General features: G+C 47.2%; 2 protein-coding genes across 2 annotated transcripts in view; both read right to left on the bottom strand.

The window, feature by feature from the left end:
• The window catches only part of LOC120814177 (uncharacterized), a 351,528-nt gene that overhangs the window by 228,122 nt on the left and 100,512 nt on the right, over positions 1-22,894 (bottom strand).
• Positions 5,343-7,164, bottom strand: LOC144388291 (stonustoxin subunit beta-like). The gene is made up of 2 exons (XM_078088710.1): positions 6,671-7,164; positions 5,343-6,526 (listed from the first exon to the last, which is right to left on the bottom strand). The coding sequence occupies exons 1-2, from the start codon at positions 6,792-6,794 to the stop codon at positions 5,979-5,981; spliced, it is 672 nt and encodes a 223-aa protein (XP_077944836.1). The 5' UTR covers positions 6,795-7,164; the 3' UTR covers positions 5,343-5,978.

Genomic DNA, 22,894 nt, shown 5'->3' with positions numbered 1-22,894 from the left:
CTAATTAACCACAGAGTGACTAGAAACTGCATGAGGGGGGGGGGGGGGGGCCTCAGTGCGTATGGAAGAAAGAAACACACAGAACCTGCTAGTTGGAAAAAAAGTTGGAGGACAAACTAATTAATATTTATTTTGTTGTCCAACCGTCATTTATTTCTGATCAGGTTCAACTGTGTGTGTGTATTAGTATGTGTGTGTGTGTGTGTGTGTGTGTGTGTGTGTATTAGTATGTGTGTGTGTGTGTGTGTGTGTGTGTGTGTGTGTGTGTGTATTAGTATGTGTGTGTGTGTGTGTGTGTGTGTGTGTGTGTGCGTGTGTCTGCAGTGCACCAGTCTCCTGTGTCGACCCAGTGTCTCTCTCCCAGGGATCCCTTCGAGTCCGCCGACGCCACAAGTCCGTCCAGCTATTGTCCCGACTACACCGTCCGAGCCCTCAGCGACCTGCAGCTCATACGGGTGCGTGTGTGCGTGTGTGTGTGTGTGTGTGTGTGTGTGTGTTGTCAACCTTTGAGTTCTCAACTCATTCACAGTGTTCATAGTACTTTTTCGTGGTACTTTTCACTAAAGCACAACAATCTAAATATTAGGGCTGCAACAACGAATTGATGAAATCGCTAAAAATCGATTATTACAACTAATTGCAACTAATTTCATCATGGATTCGTCGTGTCGCGCGGGGCGAAGATAAAAGAGCCGCCAGCAGCTGCTGTGAGTCACGTGACGCAGGCAGAGACGTCGCGTTCAGTCGTCCAACGTGTGCGAACATTTCACACTAAATAAACTAAAGTGTGTCAACGGCAAAATATGCAAAGTCCACGTGACGCGGCACGGAGCAGCACGTTGTCCCGCTTTGACGTGAGGAACGTGAGGAGCCTCCAGCAGGCAACAAGCTAGCGTTAGCTCGCTAACAACAGCAGCAAAGCAGCTAGCGAGACTAAGGCACGTTTTTATTTACTCGCTAATTTTTCAATCTGTTGTCTTGTTTATATTTTGTTCTTTGTCCCATATCGGTTCTTGTTTTCACATTTATTTGTGTGTGTTGTACTTTTTAATGCCATTTTAAATTCATCTCATATTTTTAGCTGTATTTACATGTGGTGTATACATTTACTTAACTTGCACTGACGGTAATAATTTAATGAAGTGAGTGTAGCAGTCAGACCAAGCTGCTCAACGACAGAAACTCACAGCCAGGTACGTTTCTCCACCGTCCTCCTGGAACCAACACCAGCGACAACGTGTCCACCAAACCGCTGTGAATCAGGACGCAGGTCTTTTATTCTACGATTTCCTCTCTTTATAAAGGAAAGCTTAGTGGACTTAAAATATGAAGCGTGCATGTTAGAGAGCTGTCAATCACAGTAAGCCCCGCCCTAAAGCATCACCTGCTTCATGTTCTTTTAGAGAGCTGTCAATCACTTTAAGCCCCGCCCTAAAGCATCACCTGCTTCATGGTCTATTAGAGAGCTGTCAATCACTTTAAGCCCCGCCGTAAAGCATCACCTGCTTCATGGTCTATTAGAGACCTGTCAATCACTTTAAGCCCCGCCCTAAAGCATCACCTGTGTCATGGTCTAATAGAGACCTGTCAATCACTTTAAGCCCCTCCCTAAAGCATCACCTGTGTCATGGTCTATTAGAGACCTGTCAATCACTTTAAGCCCCGCCCTAAAGCATCACCTGCTTCATGGTCTATTAGAGACCTGTCAATCACTTTAAGCCCCGCCCTAAAGCATCACCTGTGTCATGGTCTAATAGAGACCTCTCAATCACTTTAAGCCCCGCCCTAAAGCATCACCTGTGTCATGGTCTCATAGAGACCTGTCAATCATTAAGCCCCGTCCTAAAGCATCACCTGCTTCACGGTCTATAAGAGACCTGTCAATCACAGTAAGCCCCGCCCTAAAGCATCACCTGCTTCATGGTCTGTTAGAGAGCTGTCAATCACAGTAAGCCCCGCCCTAAAGCATCCCCTGCTTCATGGTCTGTCAGAGAGCTGTCAATCACAGTAAGCCCCGCCCTAAAGCATCACCTGCGTCATGGTCTAATAGAGAGCAAAGAGGAAGGCGTTGTCTTTCCGTATCATAGCAACCAGATGTAAAACCTTCCTGTAAAAAGCGCTTCGTGGACACAGACTCTTTGTGGATGAATCGCACTCGAGCGTCTTTGTGTTGTTTCCTCGCTGCTCGTCTCGCTGCGGGGTGAGAGGGGTCGGCTACCATCTTTTTAGCTGCTTCAGAGACCTGGAAGCGAACAAGTCCTGCAGGGACGGCAGATTGCAGCCGATCAGCCTCTCTGCAGAGCGGATGACACGCTGCAGCCTGCCCTTGTCCTTGGCTGTGGCTGCAGCGTACCAGACGGTGATGGAGGAGCAGAGGATGGACTCCATGATGGCCGTGTAGGAGTGGACCATCATCGTCTTTGGCAGGTTGAATTTCTTCAGCTGCCTCAGGAAGAACAACCTCTGCTGAGCCTTCTTGGTGATGGAGCTGATGTTCAGCTCCCACTTGAGGTCCTGGGTGATGATGGAGCCCAGGAAACGGAAGGAATCCACAATAGTGACGGGGGAGTCACACAGGGTGATGGGGGAGGGTGGGGCTCTGTTCCGCCGGAAATCCACAACCATCTCCACTGTCTTTAGAGCGTTGAGCTCCAGGTTGTTCTGGCTGCACCACGACACCAGATGGTCAGACTCCCACCTGTAGGCGGACTTGTCCCCACCAGAGATTAGTCCAATGAGCGTGGTGTCATCCACAAACTTCAGGAGCTTGACGGACTGGTGGCTGGAGGTGCAGCTGTTGGTGTACAGGGAGAAGAGCAGAGGGGAGAGAACACAGCCTTGAGGGGAACCGGTGCTGATGGTCCGAGAGGCTGAGACATGTTTCCCCAGCTTCACGTGCTGCTTCCTGTCAGACAGGAAGTCTGTGATCCACTTGCAGGTGGAGTTGGGCTCGTGCAGCTGGGAGAGTTTGTCCTGCAGCAGAGACGGGATGATGGTGTTGAAAGCAGAGCTGAAGTCCACAAACAGGATCCTGGCGTAGGTTCCTGGGGAGTCCAGATGCTGGAGGATGTAGTGGAGGGCCATGTTGACAGCATCGTCTACAGACCTGTTGGCTCTGTAGGCGAACTGCAGGGGGTCCAGGAGGGGGTCGGTGAGGGACATCAGGTGGGTCAGGACTAGCCGTTCAAAAGACTTCATGACTACAGAGGTCAGGGCGACGGGCCTGTAGTCATTGAGTCCTGTGATCCTGGGCTTCTTGGGGACAGGGATGATGGTGGAGGCCTTGAAGCAGGCTGGTACGTGGCAGGTCTCCAGGGAGGTGTTGAAGATGTCAGTGAGCACCGGAGACAGCTGGTCAGCACAATGCTTCAGGGTGTGAGGGGAGACGGAGTCCGGACCGGCTGCCTTACGGGGATTTAGTCTTCTAAAGAGCCGGTTAACGTCTCTCTCCAGAATAGAGAGGGTCGTTGCTGGTAGGGGAGGGGAAGGTGATATAGTTGAAGAGGCGTGAGCACCTGATGGGCTGGGGGAGGGGGACTGCAGCAGGTTGGTGGAGCTGTGGGGGATGGGAACAGGACATTGTCTTTCAAATCTGCAGTAGAACTCATTGAGCTCGTCTGCCAGGCGGAGGTCATTCATGGAGGGGGGGGTTGTTGGCTTGTAGTTGGTGAGGTGTTTGAGGCCTCTCCAGACCGAAGCAGAGTCACTTGCTGAGAACTGTTGTTGGAGTTTCTCAGAGTACAGTCGTTTAGCGTCTCTCACCGCCTTGCTAAACTTGTATTTTGCCTCTGTGTACAAGTCTTTGTCCCCGCTCCTAAATGCCTGATCCTTCTGCAGGCGTAGTGTTCTGAGTTCCGCTGTGAACCAGGGTTTGTCGTTGTTGTAACTCCCCCTGGTGCATGATGGTACACAGCTGTCCTCACAGAAGCCGATGTAGGAAGTTACAGCCTCTGTGGACTCATCCAGACTGTCAGTAGCTGAAAACATCCCAGTCTGTGCAGTCAAAGCACGCCCGAAGATCCTCCAGCGCCTCACTGGTCCACTTCTTGAATTCCCTCACCACAGGTTTGCAGAGCTTTAGTTTCTGCCTGTATGCAGGAATCAGATGGACCATGACGTGGTCAGAGTGTCCCAGTGCAGCACGGGGGACGGCGTGATGAGCCCTGCTTACTGTGGTGTAACAGTGATCCAGCGTGTTCTCCTCTCTGGTGGGCATTTAATAAACTGTGTATTTAAGGAGTTCATGGGTGAGATTTCCTTTGTTAAAGTCCCCGAGGACAATAACTAAAGAGTCCGGGTTGGTCCGCTCCACACGCCGTATCTGGTCGGCGAGTGTCCGCTGAGCCTCGTGCACGTTGCCCGCCGGCGGCATGTAAACACCGACCAGGATGAATGAAGCGAACTCACGGGGGGGAATAAAAGGGTTTGCAGTGGATGAAGAAAGTTTCCAGATCAGGAGAACAGTGTTTTAGGGTCACCGTTACGTCGTTGCACCAGCTGTTGTTGAAGTAGAAGCAGATTCCTCCACCCTTCGTCTTGCCGGAGAGCTCCGTGTCGCGGTCCGCTCGGAGCAGCTGGAAGCCGCCAGCTGGAGCGCGGAGTCCGGTATCGATCCGCAGAGCCACGTCTCCGTGAAGCACAAGACGGAGGATGTAGAGAAGTCTCTGTCTCTCCTCATCAGCAGCTGAATTTCGTCCAGTTTGTTGCACAGTGAGCGCACGTTGGAGAGAAAGATGCCCGGCAGCGGAGTGCGAGAACCCCGCCTGCGGAGTCTCACAGCGAGCCGGCCCGTTTTCCTCTCCTACGGTGGAGCTCCACGCGATGAAAGGTGAGCGCACCTTTGACTAGAATGTCCAGTAATTCCACGGAAGAAAGCAGGAAAGTTGGAAGTAACTCCGCTGGAGTTGTTCCACGGATGTTCAAGAGCTCATCTCTGGTGAAAGAGCTCCGGGAATCGCAGCAGGAAACATAATTAACAACAAAAACAACAAAAAACGAAGCGCACCGAAGCACCGAGGCGGCCATCAACGGCGCCATCTTGGATGAAACCTTCAAGTTGCACCTGAAGCACCGAGCTCAGTAGTTTGTGTTGTTTGGAGACGACTCTGCGTTAACGTTCATACGGTTAATAAACCAAGTTATTTATTACTTATTTGTTTGTTTATTACAAACTTTGTCAACCAGCTGTAACACAGATGTTTTCTCTGCTAGTGACAAAACAAGTAAATACATATAAATAATATGTAAATAGTACAGCATGTTTAAGAAGGATCATAGTATTTCATGTCAAAATAAACAATACAGCATGTTTATATTATGACGTGTTTAAAAATGTACAGTTGTTTCCAATAAAAGTCATTTATTAACATTAGAAACATACAATTATATTGCTGTTAAGCCAAAGTAATACGTGGACTAAATGTTGTACTATTATAGTGAATAAAAACACAAGTACTGATATTATCTGTCAGGATATTAAACATTTTCTTCAGAAGTTTGAATCATTAAAAAAGCTTTTTGTTTAAAACAAACCTGATTATGTGAAATTATTTCTTAGTTCACTGAACAGATTCTGAAACATTAAGTTAAAATTGTCTTAAAAAAGAATTAGACATTTAAAGTGTTTCCCCTTGTTGTTATTAGCGTGAGTGGAAATGAAACACACACATAAGGACACATTTATCTCACATGGGGGCAGACGAGCATTTTATAAAACGTCTTCTTGAAGATATAAAGATGAAGATTAAAGCCTAATTAGGAGCCGATATCTAAACGATGATCTATTGATTCAAGGAGCACAGCAGCATTAAGCTGAGCTCCTTCACACGTCCACCTGAGTCCCAGAGAGCTGTGGACCCCCCAGAGTCCAGACCAGCTCAGGTACCCCTCACCTGCTCCACCTGCAGCTACACCCACATGAACCACCATCAGCTGTGTGACAGAGAGGAAGGTTCTCCACCAGGAGGAGACTCTCCCTCCTACAGAGAACACAGAGACACTGAGGAACCAGAATCGGACCAGAACCAGAACCCAAACCCAGGATAAAGAGGTTCAGTGAATGTGGTGCTGAAGGTGTGGAGGTGGATCAGAGTGTCAGAGGAGACTCTGTAGAAGGACAGAGAGCCAGCAGGACAGTCCACATACACTGCTACTCTACCAGAGGAGGAGGAGGAGGAGGAGGAGGAGGTGATGGGTGTTACTGTCTTATTGTGAATGACAGAGTAACCTTTATCAGAGCAGATCAGACTCCAGGACTGATCATTCCATCCAAACAAACAGTCACTGCCTCCTTTCCTATTGATTCCTCTGTAACTCACTGATACATAAACGTCTCCTCTCCACTCGACCTCCCAGTAACAGCGACCAGTCAGACCAGTTCTACACAGCAGCTGATAACAGGAGTCAAATCTGTCTGGATGATCAGGATGTGACTGATCCTCCTTCACATGTGTCACCTTCCTGTTGTTGTCAGACAGTTTGAGGTGTTTGTTTACTGTGTTTGTGTCGATTGTGAGTTCACAGGAATCTGATGAGAGAACAAGACACAATACAGCTGCAGTTATTAATCATGTGTTCATCTACTGACACTTTGATGATGACATCACAGAGGTGAATGAGTGATGTCACAGTGTGAAGATGGTTGAATCTTCATGAATCAAAGCACACTTACACCTCCACGGACCTGGTGTCAACCATCGGACTCCATCAGGCTCCACCCTGAAAGGAGGAGGGGGGTCAGAGCAGCATGGAGACATGGACATTACATCACTCTCACACACAGCTTTGTCCTTCATGTCCACATGGAGCACCTCTTCTTCTTCTACCACTACTTACAGACGACCACAGACTGTCAGTCAGGCGTCACACAGCGACGAGGTGCTGGAATATATTCATGGAATAAAGTAGATAAATGTGGAATAAATAATAAACGGACCTGTCACTGTACTTTCACCAGATGGGAATTAAAATGTGAGAAATGACGTCGTGCTGCAGATGAAGCTTCATGGGACGTGTGCAAAGGAACATTAACATTAAACCGTTTAATAAGCAAATATTCACTAAATATAGAAATAAAGACCATTCAGTATTTACAATGTTTCACAATGAACAAACAACACAAACAAAGAGAAGAAACGCACTCGTTAGTTTATTGAATTCACTGTTTGGTTTTTCACTCATTCACTTCCGTCCCGTTCTGCACTTTTACTGTGATATTACAGAACGTCCTCATGTAAATACACTCAAGCATCTGCAAACGGGTCGGCGTGTGGATTTAAGCCAAAGGTGTGATCATTGAATGTACTGTAGTATTCAGTCAGGTCACAGGCTGCTGATCATAATAGTACTATTATAATATAGTACTTTGTGTTCTCAGCGTGTCGAGGTGCAGAGTTACTAACGATTGTCACGTCATCAGCTGTTGTGTCAACACGCCAACATCACATGATGTAGAGACAATGTCTTCATTAGAGTCAAAGGGACACAAGGACTGTTCATTGATGTTCACCCTCCAACACTGATGGACATTCAAGTAAAGGTAAGAAATACAACTTTAATATCACTTGTGATCATTTCAGCATTGATACAGTTTGATATCAGCTTTGTCTTCATTTGGATTTGATCTCGATTCCAATTTAAAGAGCCGCTCTGATTTTAATGTGACCTTCTGAAAAGGTTGAATAGATTTGATCTCCAGTGGTCGAACTAGATTGTATTTAAATGTCAGATAAGTGGGTTATTATTGCTTCAGGCTTTGAGTTAAGGTCCATCGTCACTACTAGTTAAAGTTTGAATGGTATTCAACGTTTAAACATAAGATTGATTATTGATTATCGTTGTGACTTTAGACTTTAACTTTCTTAACTTGAACTTCATTTTGCTTTTATGGATTTTCATTAGCCGTTTATTTTAGTTTCCTCTTCTCTCTCCTGCGGCAGCGTTTACACCCTAAAAGTTTCATCTCAGCTTTGTGATTCTAACATTGAGTTGGATTGATTTTTAATTTGCTGAAAGCCGTAACTAGTTTGAGATGATCTGCGGTTTAGTTTGATTTGTACTGACGGCGTTCTGATCCGCGTTGTAGTTGTTATGTGACTCAGTGGTTTGATGGACTGGTTCCCTTTCAGGTCCACTGCTTTACTTTCCATTGCTGAGTTCACTTTGTTGTTTGGTGTTTTGCAGGTTTCATTAGTTTGACTTTACATCATTAGTCGTCTCCTCACAGTCAGTGACAGAGTAGCTCCTAAAGGACAGGAGGACATCTCAGGGGGGTTTAGATGCACCAGGTTGCATCATGGTCGTGTTTACGACTCAGGACCTGCTGAGTAGCACCAGAGAGAAGATGGAGGAGCAGACGGAGGCCAAAGGAAGAGAAGCAGTGAGGAAACAGCTGAAGACACTTGTGAACATCAAGATGTCTGCAGCAGTAAACAAAGGACAGAGACAGGAGACAGACAAGGCCCGATACCCCGTCCCCCAAAGGCCCCAGATCCAGCAGGTAGGAACCGTTCAATGGGACATCAGCACCCAGCAGCAGAGGACGAGGGACAACCGAGGGAGGACAGGTGGACCTTATATATGTGGACAGGAGGGACATTGGTGCAGAGAGAGTCCCAGGAGTTATGAAAGGGACACGCGACTAAATGCCCCTCCACGGCTGGAGGCTCCACCCACCTCCACCCACCTCCACCTCACCTCCACATCACCTCCTTATTAAAAGGAAGAATGTTTACGAGAGAACGGATCAGACTGAAGAGCTTTTGTGGGAAGAAATGCGTAAATATGAGCGCTTGTACAAGCCGTCATTGGCGGACTATGAGGACGCCGGATGGCCTCTGATTCATGGAGGGAGATCTCCACAAACGACGGGAACAAAGTCGTGGAGGAAAATACGGGACAAATGTGTCCTTGATGAAAAGCAGCAGTGTGGATGCACGGGGCAATAAAGTGTATGATCAATAAATAAAGCAACCAACGACTTCCACACACAAAGACGTGACTCTCTAGGTCGTCTTCAACAAAACACGTGACTCCACCTGTTGTTCTGGAGGTGAATCGCTCTGCAACACACGCACGACTTTACAACCAGGAAGTGAAACCAGTGCGTCGGCACGACGACGCAGACGCAGAAACATGCGCCGGCCTTTATTCAGGCTTATTACACCGATAGAGTGGTGGAATGACGCGGATCAGCCATTCTGAACTCGACTTATGAATAAAAGAGGTAGAAACTTTACACGTGTACTGTCCCTGCTCTGGGTTATCACGTAGATTTGGTTCTAGCCTCGTATTTCAATGTTTTAAGGCATTTATGAGGTTGTTTATGACATTTTTGAGGGCAAATCTGGTTGGAGGTCCAAAGGGTCTGACTGTGACACTGCTGTTCACATCTCGTCTCCTAGCAACAGTCAACACTGGTTTCCATCACCTGTAGTCTGGAGGTGAAGGTGTTACAGCTCAGGTGGGTCCAGGGCTGTGGTGGAGGGTAAACGCACGTAAACGCTGTTTACGCACCTCTGTAATTTTGGAAATAGCGTTTACGCACCTATAAATAGCGTTTACGTACCTCTAAGTGGCGTTTACGCACCTCAAAGTTCCCTGCGCCTTGTATTCTTCCGTTGGAATAATCCGAAATAAACTTGGTGTAATTTTAAAACAGCTAAAACTACGTTTCCTATTTTTGAACATATAAACGCCGTAGTCTGAATCATGTTCATCTGCGCTGTATTACGGTCTGTGAGCATCCAATCAGTGCCTTGCGGCTGCAGCAGCGACACCAATCAGGATCCAGGAGGTGTGTAAACAAACACGCTGTGGATCAGCCCAGTGGTCCCCAACCTTTTTACCTCACGGACCGGTTTCATGTCAGACAATATTTCGCGGACCGGTCGAGAAGGTCCAACGGGGGGGAGGGGCCTAAACACGCTGTAGGCTATTTATGATGACATAGGTAGTACATGAGTGTTCCTTTAACTTTTGTTGTCAGTGTAATTAACAGGCTGCTTAACTGGTTAACTCTTAAATTCAACAGATTTTTTCAGGCAGTGAGAGGACAGGCAATGATGCAGAGAGCACATGGAGAGGAGAAACACCAGGTCCAATAGAGAGAGAAGCACAGAGGAGCCATGGCTCATGGTTCATGGCTCCTCTGTGCAAGGCAGGACCTGACGTGGAGGACAAGGAGGCTCTCTGGGCACTATTGTAAAAAGGAGACTCTGTATGTAGATAGTTCTTAATCTGCAATTGTCTTGTTGTGTTGTATTGACATACTTTTCTTTACTGTTTTCTTAAATTTAATAAACTACTAACACATTTATTCATTGTCATTGATTGTATATGACTTTTACTGATAACATAATGCAAAGCCAGGACAGCCTCACAGAGTCGCGACGCTTTGTGTTGCGTTGCTTCGCATCGCGTCGAGGTCTGCATGATCACAAAAGTCAGAGTTTACCCACCTCTAATTTTACCACTACAGCACTGGGTGGGTCTGCAGCCACAGAGCACTGTGGTCGAGTCCTAAACAAACCTCTTTGGGCTCTGACACACCAGGTCCACCATCAGCGGTTGGTTCTTCGCTGAGCGTCTGTGGCCGACTGTCACCTGTAGCTTCAACAAGTCCACTCTCATCATCCAGGGAACTGGCTCTCAGTGCAAAGCACCAAAAGCAGGTGAAGCTGAACTCCTTTAAAACACCAAACGTTCCTCCTGTGATGATCCATCAAGACGCTTTGAACAGATTGTTTCTGACTGTTTGTCTCTTAATGATAATGTCTGGACTAAAGGACAAACACACACTGGAGGCAGATGACCAGCATCTAAACATCCAAGTGTTGTTTAATAAGAGCCCACAAACCTGCAGCGTGACCACGTTGACTCATATCAACCCACCATGATGCCGTCAACGTGTCAGGAGACACTGTCCTCTCTAACAACAACAAGACAAGGCTCCAGAGAAACAAGCCTTTCATCACCTTCCTCCCTGGTCAGGCTCATCCTGGCTACTGTTCCTCACTACTTCTGTCTGTGTTGATGGTCCCATGTGGGACACATGGGACCATCAGTTTGATGAAACAGTTTGATGAGTCTCTGGTAGTTTGATGTCAGCTTGGTGTGTCAGGGTCTTGTTAACCTGGCTGACAGTGGGACAGAGAAAAGATTTCCAGCTCCTCTACAGACTGATGGTCTGTGGCTGCAGCCTCTTCATACCTGAGATTCTCCAGTCTCCACTGAGGATCCTCCAGTCCAGCAGACAGCAGCTTCACTCCTGAGTCTCCTGGATGATTGTAGCTCAGGTCAAGCTCTCTCAGATGGGAGGGGTTGGAGCTCAGAGCTGAGGCCAGAGAAGAACAGCCTTCTTCTGTGATCAGACAGCCTGACAGCCTGCAGACACACAACACAACACACATGTCACATGATCTGAGTGAGCTGAGAGGACCAGAAGGTCTCTGCAGGACGGAGATACTCAGAGGTGTCAGACTGTACTTAAGTAGAAATTTTAGGTATCTTTACTTTACTCAAGTATTTATTTTTCTGCCAAGTTTTTACTTTTACTCCTTACATTTTAGTACAATTATATGTACTTTCTACTCCTTACATTTTTAAAACAGGCTCGTTACTCTTTGTTTACGGTTCCGTTTTTTTTTCAAATGTGCGCTATCCAATACAGATCAGTGGCGCCATCCAGATAAACTGCTTTTGAGCGTAATTGGATGAAGCATAGAAGCCCATAACACTCATTGGCTATCTATCTTCTTTGCGCACGACGCAAAACAAGAGGCGAACTAACGATACAAAGCGCGACCAAAGTCAGTGTCAACAAGAGATTCGGTTGTTAACTCTGGCAAGATGGCTGAAGGCTCTGAAGACACAGAAGAACATCAGAACCTTCCACATCCCTTGCCCTACCTACCTCTTGGTGTTCAAGAACTCTCTGTCTAATTTAAAAAAAAACATATAGAGGTAAGCTCTGTATTATTATTATTATAATAATGGTCGATTTACAATGCCTGCTACAGCTTGGCTAGCGTAGGAACATGCCAACGTGCCTTGGTTTTCTTCCTAGCAGTTGCAAGTTACGCTAGCCTAGTTAGCGCTCTGTGATGTTTGAAAAATAAGCTGTAGGCTAATTTACTACCACGATCTAAAATGTACTGCACAGTAGTAAGCTAATATTAGGCTATTTAATATTCAGTTAATGTATCAGTGTTTCCCATTGGAAATGTGTTAGTAAAGGGTTGTGAATGCGATACTCATGACATGTCCAATTCTTTTCAATTCATCACCTTGTTTTAAAGCAGCATCAAAGAGGAATTGCTAATTGCTAACGGCTAGTAGTGTAAGTTATTGTTGCAGAGGTGTTCCAGTTTGGGGGCTTGTGAAGGGGGAGATGGAAGGAGAGGAAGTTGAGGAGGTGTTCAATTGGGGGTGTTGTGAAAAGGTGATAAAAATAAAGTTGGGGCCGGTTCGGCGCAGAACTGGAGCTCTGGGTTGTTTTTTTAGCAGGAAAGTATCCCACTGCTGAAACCATTGTAGCCGAGTGGTTCGGGTGCGCCTATATGGGGCGCTAAAAACTTTATTTTTATTACCTTTTCACAACAAAAGCCCTGTTGTGCAACAATAGCTTACAGTGGCATAAATTAGATAGGTGGCTCAGACACCTCATTTCGGTCTTTAGTCACACCACACATTCAATTTCTCACGGTAAAAAAAAAACGGGGACTGAGTTCCGATGGTTCCTATTCAACCTCCCCCCGTTGACTGTATCGTCCGTCCGCCCTGTCGGCCGTAGCGTCACCCCCGACAAAATGTCACTCCAAGGTTTTTTTGAAAAGTTTAGAGCTCTGATTTAGTCAACGTGGGTTGTGAGTTAAGGTGGCCAGCCAAACGTATAGCATAGGTGTATAAATAGAGACAGATATACAAAACCTCTCTGGGAACCGTCACCTTATCGTGGTGGAGAGGTTTGTGTGTCCCTATGAACCTGAGGGTTGTGTTGTCGGGAGCCTTGTGCTCCTGGTAGGGTTACCCTTGGCAAAGTGGTCTCAAGCGAGGGGCCAGACTAAGAATGGTTCAAGACCCCCATGAAAAAACGGAAGAGGGAAGGAGTTACCCGGCCCGGAGGAAGCCCGGGGCCCCCATTTGGAGCCCGGCCCAGATGGAGGGCCCGACAGCGAGCGTCTGGTGGCCGGGTTTACCGCGGAGCCCGGCCGGGCACAGCCCAAAGGAGTGACGCGGCAGCCCAACACTCTACTCCCCATGGGCTCACCACCTGTGGAGGAAACCGATGGGGTCGGGTGCGCTGCTACAAGGGTGGCAGTGACAGTGGGGGGTCTAGACGGAACAGACCTGGGCGGCAGATGCTGGCTCTGGGGACGTGGAACGTAACCTCTCTGGGGGGGAAGGAGCCGGAGCTTGTGCGGGAGGTGGAGCGTTATCAGTTGGATCTGGTGGGGCTTACCTCTACGCACAGCCTCGGCTCTGGAACCAAACTCCTGGATAGGGGGTGGACTCTATTCTACTCCGGAGTGGCCCATGGTGTGAGGCGCCAGGCGGGTGTGGGGATACTCATAAGTCCCCGGCTGAGTGCTGCTACATTGGAGTTTACCCCAGTGGACAAAAGGGTCGCCTCCCTACGCCTTCGGGTGGTGGGGGGGAAAACTCTGACTGTTGTCTGTGCATATGCACCAAACAGCAGCTCAGAGTATTCGGCCTTTTTGGAGACCCTGAATGGAGTCCTGCATGGGGCTCCTGTAGGGGACTCCATAGTCCTACTGGGAGACTTCAATGCGCACGTGGGCGACGATGGAGATAACTGGAGAGGCGTGATTGGGAGGAATGGCCTCCCTGATCTGAACCCGAGCGGGTGTTTGTTACTGGACTTCTGTGCTAGTCACGGATTGTCCATAACAAACACCATGTTCGAACATAAGGATGTTCATAAGTGTACGTGGTACCAGAGCACCCTAGGCCAAAGATCAATGATCGATTTTGTAATCGTATCGTCTGATCTGAGGCCGCATGTTCTGGACACTCGGGTAAAGAGAGGGGCAGAGCTGTCAACTGATCACCATCTGGTTGTGAGCTGGGTCAGAGGATGGGGGAAGACTCGGGACAGACCCGGTAAACCCAAGCGTGTAGTGAGGGTGAACTGGGAACGTCTGGAGGAGGCCCCGGTCCAAAAGATTTTCAACTCACACCTCCGGCGGAGCTTCGCTCACATTCCTGTGGAGGTAGGGGACATTGAACCAGAGTGGTCTATGTTCAAAACCTCCATTGCTGAAGCCGCGGCGGTGAGTTGTGGCCTCAAGGTCTTAGGTGCATCAAGGGGCGGTAACCCTCGAACTCCGTGGTGGACACCGGTGGTCAGGGAAGCCGTCCGACTGAAGAAGGAGGCCTTCCGGGTAATGATATCCGGTGGGACTCCAGAGGCAGTTGCAGTGTACCGACAGGCTCGAAGGGCAGCAGCATCTGCCGTGATGGAGGCAAAGCAGCGAGTATGGGAGGAGTTCGGGGTAACTATGGAGAAGGACTTTCGGTCGGCACCAAAGTGTTTTTGGAAGACCATCCGGCACCTCAGGAGGGGGAAACGGGAAACCATCCAAGCTGTGTACAGTAAGTATGGGACCCTGTTGACCGCGACTGAGGAGGTTATCGGGCGGTGGAAGGAACACTTTGAGGAACTCCTGAATCCAACTACTACGCCCTCTTTGGTGGAGGCGGAGCTGGAGGCGGAGGAGGGATCATCGTCAATTTGCCGGGTGGAAGTCACTGAGGTAGTCAAACAACTCCGCAGTGGCAAAGCCCCGGGGATTGATGAGATCCGTCCAGAGATGCTAAAGGCAATGGGTGTTGGGGGGTTGTCTTGGATGACACGCCTCTTCAACATTGCGTGGAAGTCTGGGACAGTGCCAAAAGAGTGGCAGATCGGGGTGGTGGTACCCCTCTTTAAAAAGGGGGACCAGAGAGTGTGTGCCAATTACAGGGGTATCACACTACTCAGCCTCCCGGGTAAAGTCTACTCTAAGGTGCTGGAAAGGAGGGTTCGGCCGATAGTCGAACCAAGGATTGAAGAGGAACAATGCGGTTTTCGTCCTGGTCGTGGAACAACGGACCAGCTCTTCACTCTTTCCAGGATCATAGAGGGGGCTTGGGAGTATACTCAACCAGTCTACATGTGTTTTGTGGACTTGGAGAAGGCGTATGACCGGGTCCCCCGAGAGATACTGTGGGAGGTGCTGCGGGAGTACGGGGTGAGGGGGTCCTTGCTTGGGGCCATCCAATCCTTGTACGCCCAAAGCGAGAGCTGTGTTCGGGTGCTCGGCAGTAAGTCGAAGGCGTTTCCGGTGGGGGTTGGCCTTCGCCAGGGCTGCGCCTTGTCACCAATCTTGTTTGTGGTCTTCATGGACAGGATATCGAGGCGTAGTCGGGGGGAGGAGGGTCTACAGTTCGGGGGGCTGCGGATCTCATCGCTGCTTTTTGCAGATGATGTGGTCCTGATGGCATCTTCCGTCTGTGACCTCCAACTCTCACTGGAGCGTTTCGCAGTCGAGTGTGAAGCGGTCGGGATGAGGATTAGCACCTCTAAATCTGAGGCCATGGTTCTCAGCAGGAAACCGATGGATTGCCTACTCCAGGTAGGGAATGTGTCCTTACCCCAAGTGAAGGAGTTCAAGTACCTCGGGGTCTTGTTCACGAGTGAGGGGAAGATGGAGTGTGAGTTTGGCCGGAGAATCGGAGCAGCGGGGGCGGTATTGCACTCGCTTTACCGCACCGTTGTGACGAAAAGAGAGCTGAGCCGGAAGGCAAAGCTCTCGATCTACCGGTCAATCTTCGTTCCTACCCTCACCTATGGTCATGAAGGATGGGTCATGACCGAAAGAACTAGGTCACGGGTACAAGCGGCCGAAATGGGTTTCCTCAGGAGAGTGGCTGGCGTCTCCCTTAGGGATCGGGTGAGAAGCTCAGCCATTCGCGAGGAGCTCGGAGTAGAGCCGCTGCTCCTTTGCGTCGAAAGGAGCCAGTTGAGGTGGTTTGGGCATCTGGTGAGGATGCCCCCTGGGCGCCTTCCTAGGGAGGTGTTTCAGGCACGGCCAGCTGGGAAGAGGCCCCGGGGAAGACCCAGGACTAGGTGGAGAGATTATATCTCTGCACTGGCCTGGGAACGCCTTGGGATCCCCCAGTCAGAGCTGGTAGATGTGGCCCGGGAAAGGGAAGTTTGGGGTCCCCTGCTGGAGCTGTTGCCCCCGCGACCCGACCCCGGATAAGCGGTTGAAGATGGATGGATGGATGGAGATATACAAAACTGTATAGCGGTTTGATAATGTGTCTTCTAAATGATCTAATGATTAAATATACCTATTTTCACAAAGAAAACACCCTACTCATCTGGTGAGATATAAGACCCTTACTTCAAACGCCCTGAAAAGAAAGCCAGGAGCACCAGATGAAGGTCACCCACCCAAACAAGCTAAGTTATGGGAGACCAGAAGAGTGTCCCAGGCCAGAGTTGATAAAAGTAATGTGGTTGATCAACAGGGTTTCATAGATCATGTACAACATCTCCACCCCAAAACCGAGTTGAGAGAGTTTCCCTGGAAATGAAAAACAATCTGAAAACTGCTCTAATTGAACTTGAGTTCATTGCCACTAGAACTGACTGCTGGACAGCGTACAGGCGTGGATTCATAGGCGTCACAGCACATTGGATAGACCCCCAGACTATGAGGAGATGTTGTGCTGCCCTAGCCTGCAAACAGCTTAAAGGGTCACATTCTTTTTCTGCCCTTGCCAGTGCTCTGAATGATATCCACACTGAGTTTAACATCCGTGAAAAGATTACCTGCACCAAAACTGATAATGGCTCGAATTTCTTAAAAGCCTTTAGACTGTATGGTCCGACCGACGAAAATAAGAACAATCCAGCACCTACAGAAGAGAGTGGTGAAGTAGATGATGGTGATAATGGTGATAAGAATGATGAAGACCAGGATAGCACTGAGAGCGTGGAGTTTGTTGAAGCTGGGGCCATATTGGATGAAGACGACTGCCTGGAATATCAGCTTCCAAAACACCATCGTTGCGCTTGCCACCTTCTCAACTTGGTGTCAACAGTTGATGTTGAGGAGGCAAATGTGAGCACAGTCTACAAGCGGGTCTCACGCTCAACGTTTTCAAAGTGCTGGAGTCTTTGGAACAAAAGTGCAAGATCCACCACAGCAGCTGAGATCATTGAAGAGAATTGCAAACTCCAGCTCCTGAGGCCAAATGCAACAAGGTGGAACTCACTCTTTGTAGCAGTGGAGAGGATTGTGAGCATTGCAAAGGAACAAGGAGAAGGGGCCATTGCAGCTGTTTGCAGTGCACTAAAGATACCCATGTATGTACCTGCCCCTTTTCATTTTTAAAGCTGAACTATATATTTTTTCACTTAAAAGCTATAAAACAGTATATTTACTAACCCTCTGCACAGATTATTAGCATCTTAGAATTGGTTTGTTATTGAATTGAAGGTGTAAATATCAAATGTTTTAGTTTTTTATTTGTTGTTTTAACAGGTTCACTCCTGTCGAGCTTGCATTTCTGGCAGAATATGCAAAGACTATGAGACCAGTTGCAAAGGCCCTTGATGTTCTTCAGGGAGAGACAAATGTGCAAATGGGGTGGTGGTCCCTACAATAACACTACTCATAGTTAAGCTTCAGCAGTTCTGCATTTCCTCCAAGTTCTGTGGGCCTTTGATTGATGCACTTCTAGGAGGCCTTGAAAAACTATTTGGACAGATCCTCACAGATCCAGAGCTGGTCGCCGCAGCTATTCTAGTCCCCAAATTCAAGACATGCTGGACAAGTGACGAATGCGTCCTAAAACTTGGTAAGTGTTGCACTGTTTGCTTTATGCTAGTAGCTAATAGAGGAAATTCCTGCATTTAAATTATCTCTAACATACTTTGCAATTACCGAGAAAATCAAAAGCAAACCAAATGGCAATATTTGTAAGCCATATAAAGTTCAATTGGTCCTATTTTTGTTTTTCTATTCCATAGTCCTAGACTTTATCAAAAGTCACTTGAAAGACCAAGCTGTGGAGAATCAAGGAGAGATCTCCCATTCTTCAGAGGAGGAGGACTTCTTTTCTGCAATCAAACAGACCAATTCCCAAGAAAATGCCAAACAGCTCGAGGCTTACCTTGGATGCCGAGGTGATACAGTAGATATACTTAAGTCTTTCCCGGCAGTATGCAACCTTTCATTGAGGCTTAACACCGCCCTCCCTTCCTCAGCAGCCTGCGAGAGACTGTTTAGTGCAGCAGGACTGATCTTCAGACCACAGAGGGCACGTATTGGTTCCAAGAACTTTGAAAATCAGCTTCTTTTGAGGCTAAACAGAAGGTTCTGGTAATTGTTTAGGGTATGCCATTGTACTCTTTCTGTCTTACACAAAGACACAAAATACTGACGTACACTCTCTCTCACACCCAGACCGAAAAAGCTCCAGTGACACCAATGGTGTTGGTAGTGTAATAGTTTATGTCCAGTTTTACTGCCCAGTTTTTGAAGGAAATGATGGACAAGCATACTTCTCACTCTCACTCACACTCCCCCCTTTCTTTCTTTCTCTCTCTTACTCACACACACTGATATTCTTCGCAGTCTATTTATCTCCTCCACACACACTGACAAGCACACTCCTTAGTAATGTCCTGATAGTTTTGCAGGCCAGGGTATGTCTTGAATATTACTACCTCAGTTTGGAGGTCTATTTAAATTCCAATAAAGTTTGAGAAAAACATGTTTGTGGACAGCATGATTATATTTTTTTATGACATTTTTTACCATGTCTTGGGATCCTTGCAATACCAATCAGGTTTTAAATAAGCTTCTATTTCTTACAGTTGTGTCAATTATATGAGGTCCAACTAGTCTAGCTTTAAATGTTTTTTTTATTAAGGTTGCTTTTTACTTTTATATTTAAGTAGATTTTAGAGCCTGTACTTTTTTACTTTTACTTGAGTAAAGAGGTTAAGTTGATACTTCAACTTTTACCGGAGTCTTTTTAAACTCCAGTATCTATACTTCTACTTGAGTGACAAATGTGTTTACTTTTGACATCACTGGAGATACTATCAGGTACAGAAGGGTCACATTAACATGGTTACTGACTGGTTTCCAGTCACAACTAAACACCCACTAATGTTCATCAACAATCTGACAATAATACTGAGAACATAAATATATACTTAAAATAAATGTTTGATGTAAATAATACAAGCAGAAAGAATCTTACGAAAGTCAGGAATTTAACTAAATAAAAGACACCGTGTTGAATCCTGACCTGAGGGTCTCCAGGTCACAGCGTGGACTCTCCAGTCCAACACACAGCAGCTTCACTCCTGAATCCCGCAGGTCGTTGTTACTCAGGTCCAGCTCTCTCAGACGGGAGGGGTTGGAGCTCAGAGCTGAATCCAGAGAGGAACAGCCTTCCTCTGTGATCAGACAGCCTGACAGCCTGCAGACACACAAAACAACACACATGTCACATGATCTGAGGGAGCCGTGAGGACTAGAAGGTCACTGCAGGACTGAGATACTGTCGGCTACTGAGGGGTCACATTAACATGGTTACTGACTGGTTTCCAGTCACAACTAAACACCCACTAATGTTCATCAACAATCTGACAATAATACTGAGAACATAAATATATACTTAAAATAAATGTTTGATGTAAATAATACAAGCAGAAAGAATCTTACGAAAGTCAGGAATTTAACTAAATAAAAGACACCGTGTTGAATCCTGACCTGAGAGTCTCCAGGTCACAGCGTGGACTCTCCAGTCCAACACACAGCAGCTTCAGTCCTGAATCCTCCAGGTGGTTGTTACTCAGGTCCAGCTCTCTCAAACTAGAGGACTGTGAGCTGAGAACTGAGGACAGAGCTTCACAGCTTCTCTCTGAGAGGTTACAGTCACTCAGTCTGAAGAAACAACAATGAAGAAAATATAAACAATAAGTAGAAAATATGGCAGCATGTTTAAGTCATGATGTATGAATCTAACTCTCTGTACTTACAGAGCTTTGTTGGAGGCTTTGACCACTGGCAGCAGCCTCAGAAGAGCCTCCTCTGAAGCAGAGTATTTCTTCAGGTCAAACACCTCCAGATCTTCTTGTGATGATAGTAAGATGAAGACCAGAGCTGACCACTGAGCAGGAGACAGTTCACCTGAGGAGAGACGTCCTGAACTAAGGGACCGTTGGATCTCCTCCACTTGAGAAACATCATTCAGTTCATTCAGACAGTGGAACAGATTGATGCTTTTCTCTGGAGACACATTCTTACTGATCTTTTTCTTGATGTACTGGATTGTCTTCTGATTGGTCTTTGAGCTACTTCCTGTCTTTGTCATCAGACCTCGTAGAAGAGTCTGATTGGTCTCCAGGGAAAGACCCAGGAAGAAGCGGAGGAACAAGTCCAGGTGTCCATTAGGACTCTGTAGGGCCTCGTCCACAGCCCTCTGGTAGAGATGCTTTGGTTTAGGTTTGTCTCTAAAGATTTTAGACAACAGGGAGGTTTTTTGATCTTTTAACAGCAGATTGACACCAGAGCTGTAGAAGGTCAGATGGACATGAAGAGCAGCCAGAAACTCCTGAACACTCAGATGGACGAAGCAGAACACCTTGTCCTTGTACAGTCCGCTCTCCTCTCTGAAGATCTGAGTGAACACTCCTGAGTACACTGAGGCTTTTGTGATATCGAGGCCACACTCTGTCAGGTCGGATTCATAGAAGATCAGGTTGCCTTTCTGCAGCTGATCAAAGGCCAGTTTTCCCAGAGACTTGATCATCTTCCTGCTATCTGGACTCCAGTGTGGATCCGTCTCAGCTCCTCCATCGTACTTGACCTTCTTCACTTTGGACTGAACCACCAGGAAGTGGATGTACATCTCAGTGAGTGTCTTGGGCAGCTCTCCTCCCTCTCTGGTCTTCAACACCTTCACCAGAACTCCAGCAGTGATCCAGCAGAAGACTGGGATGTGGCACATGATGTGGAGGCTTCGTGAGGTCTTGATGTGAGAGATGATCCTGCTGGCCTGCTCCTCTTCTCTGAACCTCTTCCTGAAGTACTCCTCTTTCTGGGGGTCGGTGAACCCTCTGACCTCTGTCACCATGCCAACGCACTCAGGAGGGATCTGATTGGCTGCTGCAGGTCGTGTGGTGATCCAGAGGCGAGCAGAGGGAAGCAGCTTCCCCCTGATGAGGTTTGTGAGGAGCACATCCAATGAGGCCGACTCTGTGACATCAGTCAGGTCCTTATTGTTGAGGAAGTCCAGAGGAAGTCGACACTCATCCAGACCGTCAAAGATGATCATTACCTGGAACTCTTCAAACCTGCAGATTCCTGCAGCTTTGGTTTCACTGAAGAAGTGATGAACAAGTCCCACCAAGCTGAACTTCTCTCTCAGCACATTCAGCTCTCTGAAGGTGAATGGAAATGTGAACTGTATGTCCTGGTGGTCTTTGTCTTCAGCCCAGTCCAGAGTGAACTTCTGTGTTAAGACTGTTTTCCCAATGCCAGCCACTCCCTTAGTCATCACTGTTCTGACAGGTTCCTCTCCTCCAGCTGAGACTTTGAGGAGGTCTTCTAGTCTGATGGTTGTTTCTGGTCTGTCTGGTTTCCAGGATGCTGTTTCAATCTGTCTGACCTCATGTTCTTCATTGACCTCTGCAGTCCCTCCCTCTGTGATGTAGAGCTCTGTGTAGATCTCATTCAGAAGGGTTGTCTTTTCAGCGATCCCCTCAGACATACGCTGGAACTTCTTCTTCAGGTTGGATTTGAGTTCACGTTGACAGTTGGTGATCATCTCTGAATGAACAGAAAAAGACACAAACCAGATAGTGCTTTACTTTAATGGTGTAATATTTCCCTTGGATTAAGTTATTGGTTGTATTTTTCTGCATTCCTATCTGAAGCTACACGAATATTGACTGTGAGAACTTGACAATCGAGAACTATGACTGAAATATCTGAAATCTGATATCTGAAATATGCCGGTCAAAGTATCTCAGTTTTACTTGCTTTGGGCTTTTCTGAGTTGATTGAACATGGCATACTTCCCGGGTCCATGTTGTCTGTTTTGCTGGTGCCTGTAGTTAAAAATAAGACTGGTAAATTAACTAGTATAGATAACTATAGACCTATTGCTCTTGCTAGCATACTATCCAAGGTACTAGAAGGGATTCGTATGGATAGGATTGCAGAATACATAGCATCAACAGATAATCAGTTTGGTTTTAAGAGCAAGCATGGAACTGATCTGTGTATTTATGCACTTAAATAAATTGTCCATAGATACAGATGACGCAATAGCACAGTATTTATGTGTTTCCTGGATGTATCAAAGGCTTTTGATCGTATCAATCATGGGAAACTGTTTGGTAAACTACATGAGGTGGGGTTCCCTTTTACCTAATCAGGATACTGCAGTTCTGGTACTCTCACCAAACTATGCAAGTCAGGTGGGGGACGAGTTTGTCAACCCCGTTCTATGTATCCAATGGTGTGCGGCAGGGCGGGATTCTGTCTCCGCTCCTGTTCAATCTGTACATGGATGATTTATCTAGGGAGCTAAAGGGCTGTAGAACTGGCTGCTTGGTGGGGGATAGTCTACTTAATCATATGCCTTATGCTGATGATTTGGTGGTACTGTCTCCCTCCAGTGCTGGCCTACAGAAACTTCTTAGAATATGCTCTCAATATGGACTGATGTTTGATATAAAATGTAACTCTATGAAGAGTGTGGCAGTGATTGCCAGAACCAAGGAGGAAATGAAGTGTGTCTATCCTTCTTTCTCATTGGCAGGTGAACCACTAGAAGTTGTAAAGAAAGTCAAATATCT

Source organism: Gasterosteus aculeatus, chromosome 14 (genome assembly GCF_964276395.1).
Source record: "Gasterosteus aculeatus chromosome 14, fGasAcu3.hap1.1, whole genome shotgun sequence".
Taxonomy (NCBI): domain Eukaryota; kingdom Metazoa; phylum Chordata; class Actinopteri; order Perciformes; family Gasterosteidae; genus Gasterosteus; species Gasterosteus aculeatus.
The sequence above is the reverse complement of the archived record's forward strand: the minus strand, read 5'-3'. Positions and strand labels throughout refer to the sequence as shown.

Coding starts and splice junctions, on each gene's coding strand:
- LOC144388291 (XM_078088710.1), bottom strand. CDS start 6,794: ATGAAGGACAAAGCTGTGTGTGAGAGTGATGTAATGTCCATGTCTCCA. Junction 6,527..6,670: donor GACACCAGGTCCGTGGAGGT/GTAAGTGTGCTT, acceptor TTCTCTCATCAG/ATTCCTGTGAACTCACAATC.